We start from the raw sequence: 575 nt of genomic DNA on the forward strand, positions 1-575 counted from the left end.
CTGCAGAGGCGTTCACGATGAATTTTGAAGATCGTTATTTTTTACCCATGAAGGATTACTTGGGATTGAACGCGCTGGTCATGTCGATGCTCGAGCCTTGGAAACCCGCGGATTGGGAACCCGTCTTGGATCCGGTGCGGTTCGATTTCCGGAGGAACGGCGTAGATTGCGAAATCCGCCCCGTTATGTTCGACGGTTGGATCGACCTCGAGGTAACATTTAGATATTTAATTTTCTATAGAGGAAGATGGGGGGTGGGGGAAAGTCGAGTATGTTTTTTTCCGGTGGGTTATTTATCCTGTTTTGTTTCTTTGTTCAGGTATGCAATGATATGGCGTCGGAGGCGGTCGGGAAACAGCCGTCCGGCATAAACAAGAAGGCGCGTCAACGCTTCACGCCTAGCTGGTGCGTGTTCTGCAAGAACAACGGCGAGATGGAGAGCGTGTACGTGAGCCACGTCCTCAAGGGTGTTGACGGGAAGGTGGTATGTCCGATCCTGAGGAAGTACAAGTGCCCGACCTGCGGGGACGGTGGGGACAACGCACACACTGTCAAGTATTGCCCCTATAATAATA

General features: G+C 51.3%; 1 protein-coding gene across 1 annotated transcript; it reads left to right on the forward strand.

The window, feature by feature from the left end:
• Positions 1 to 17: 17 nt before the first annotated feature.
• On the forward strand, positions 18 to 484 carry LOC117105506 (the record flags this gene model as incomplete). Its single annotated transcript, XM_033246669.1, has 2 exons — positions 18 to 212; positions 320 to 484. Coding segments are annotated over exons 1-2 (360 nt in total), but the record flags the coding sequence as incomplete, so codon positions are not given.
• Positions 485 to 575: the final 91 nt, after the last annotated feature.

This window comes from Anneissia japonica, unplaced genomic scaffold (genome assembly GCF_011630105.1).
Source record: "Anneissia japonica isolate Jap-2015-1 unplaced genomic scaffold, ASM1163010v1 scaffold162712_len1110_cov109, whole genome shotgun sequence".
Classification (NCBI taxonomy): domain Eukaryota; kingdom Metazoa; phylum Echinodermata; class Crinoidea; order Comatulida; family Comatulidae; genus Anneissia; species Anneissia japonica.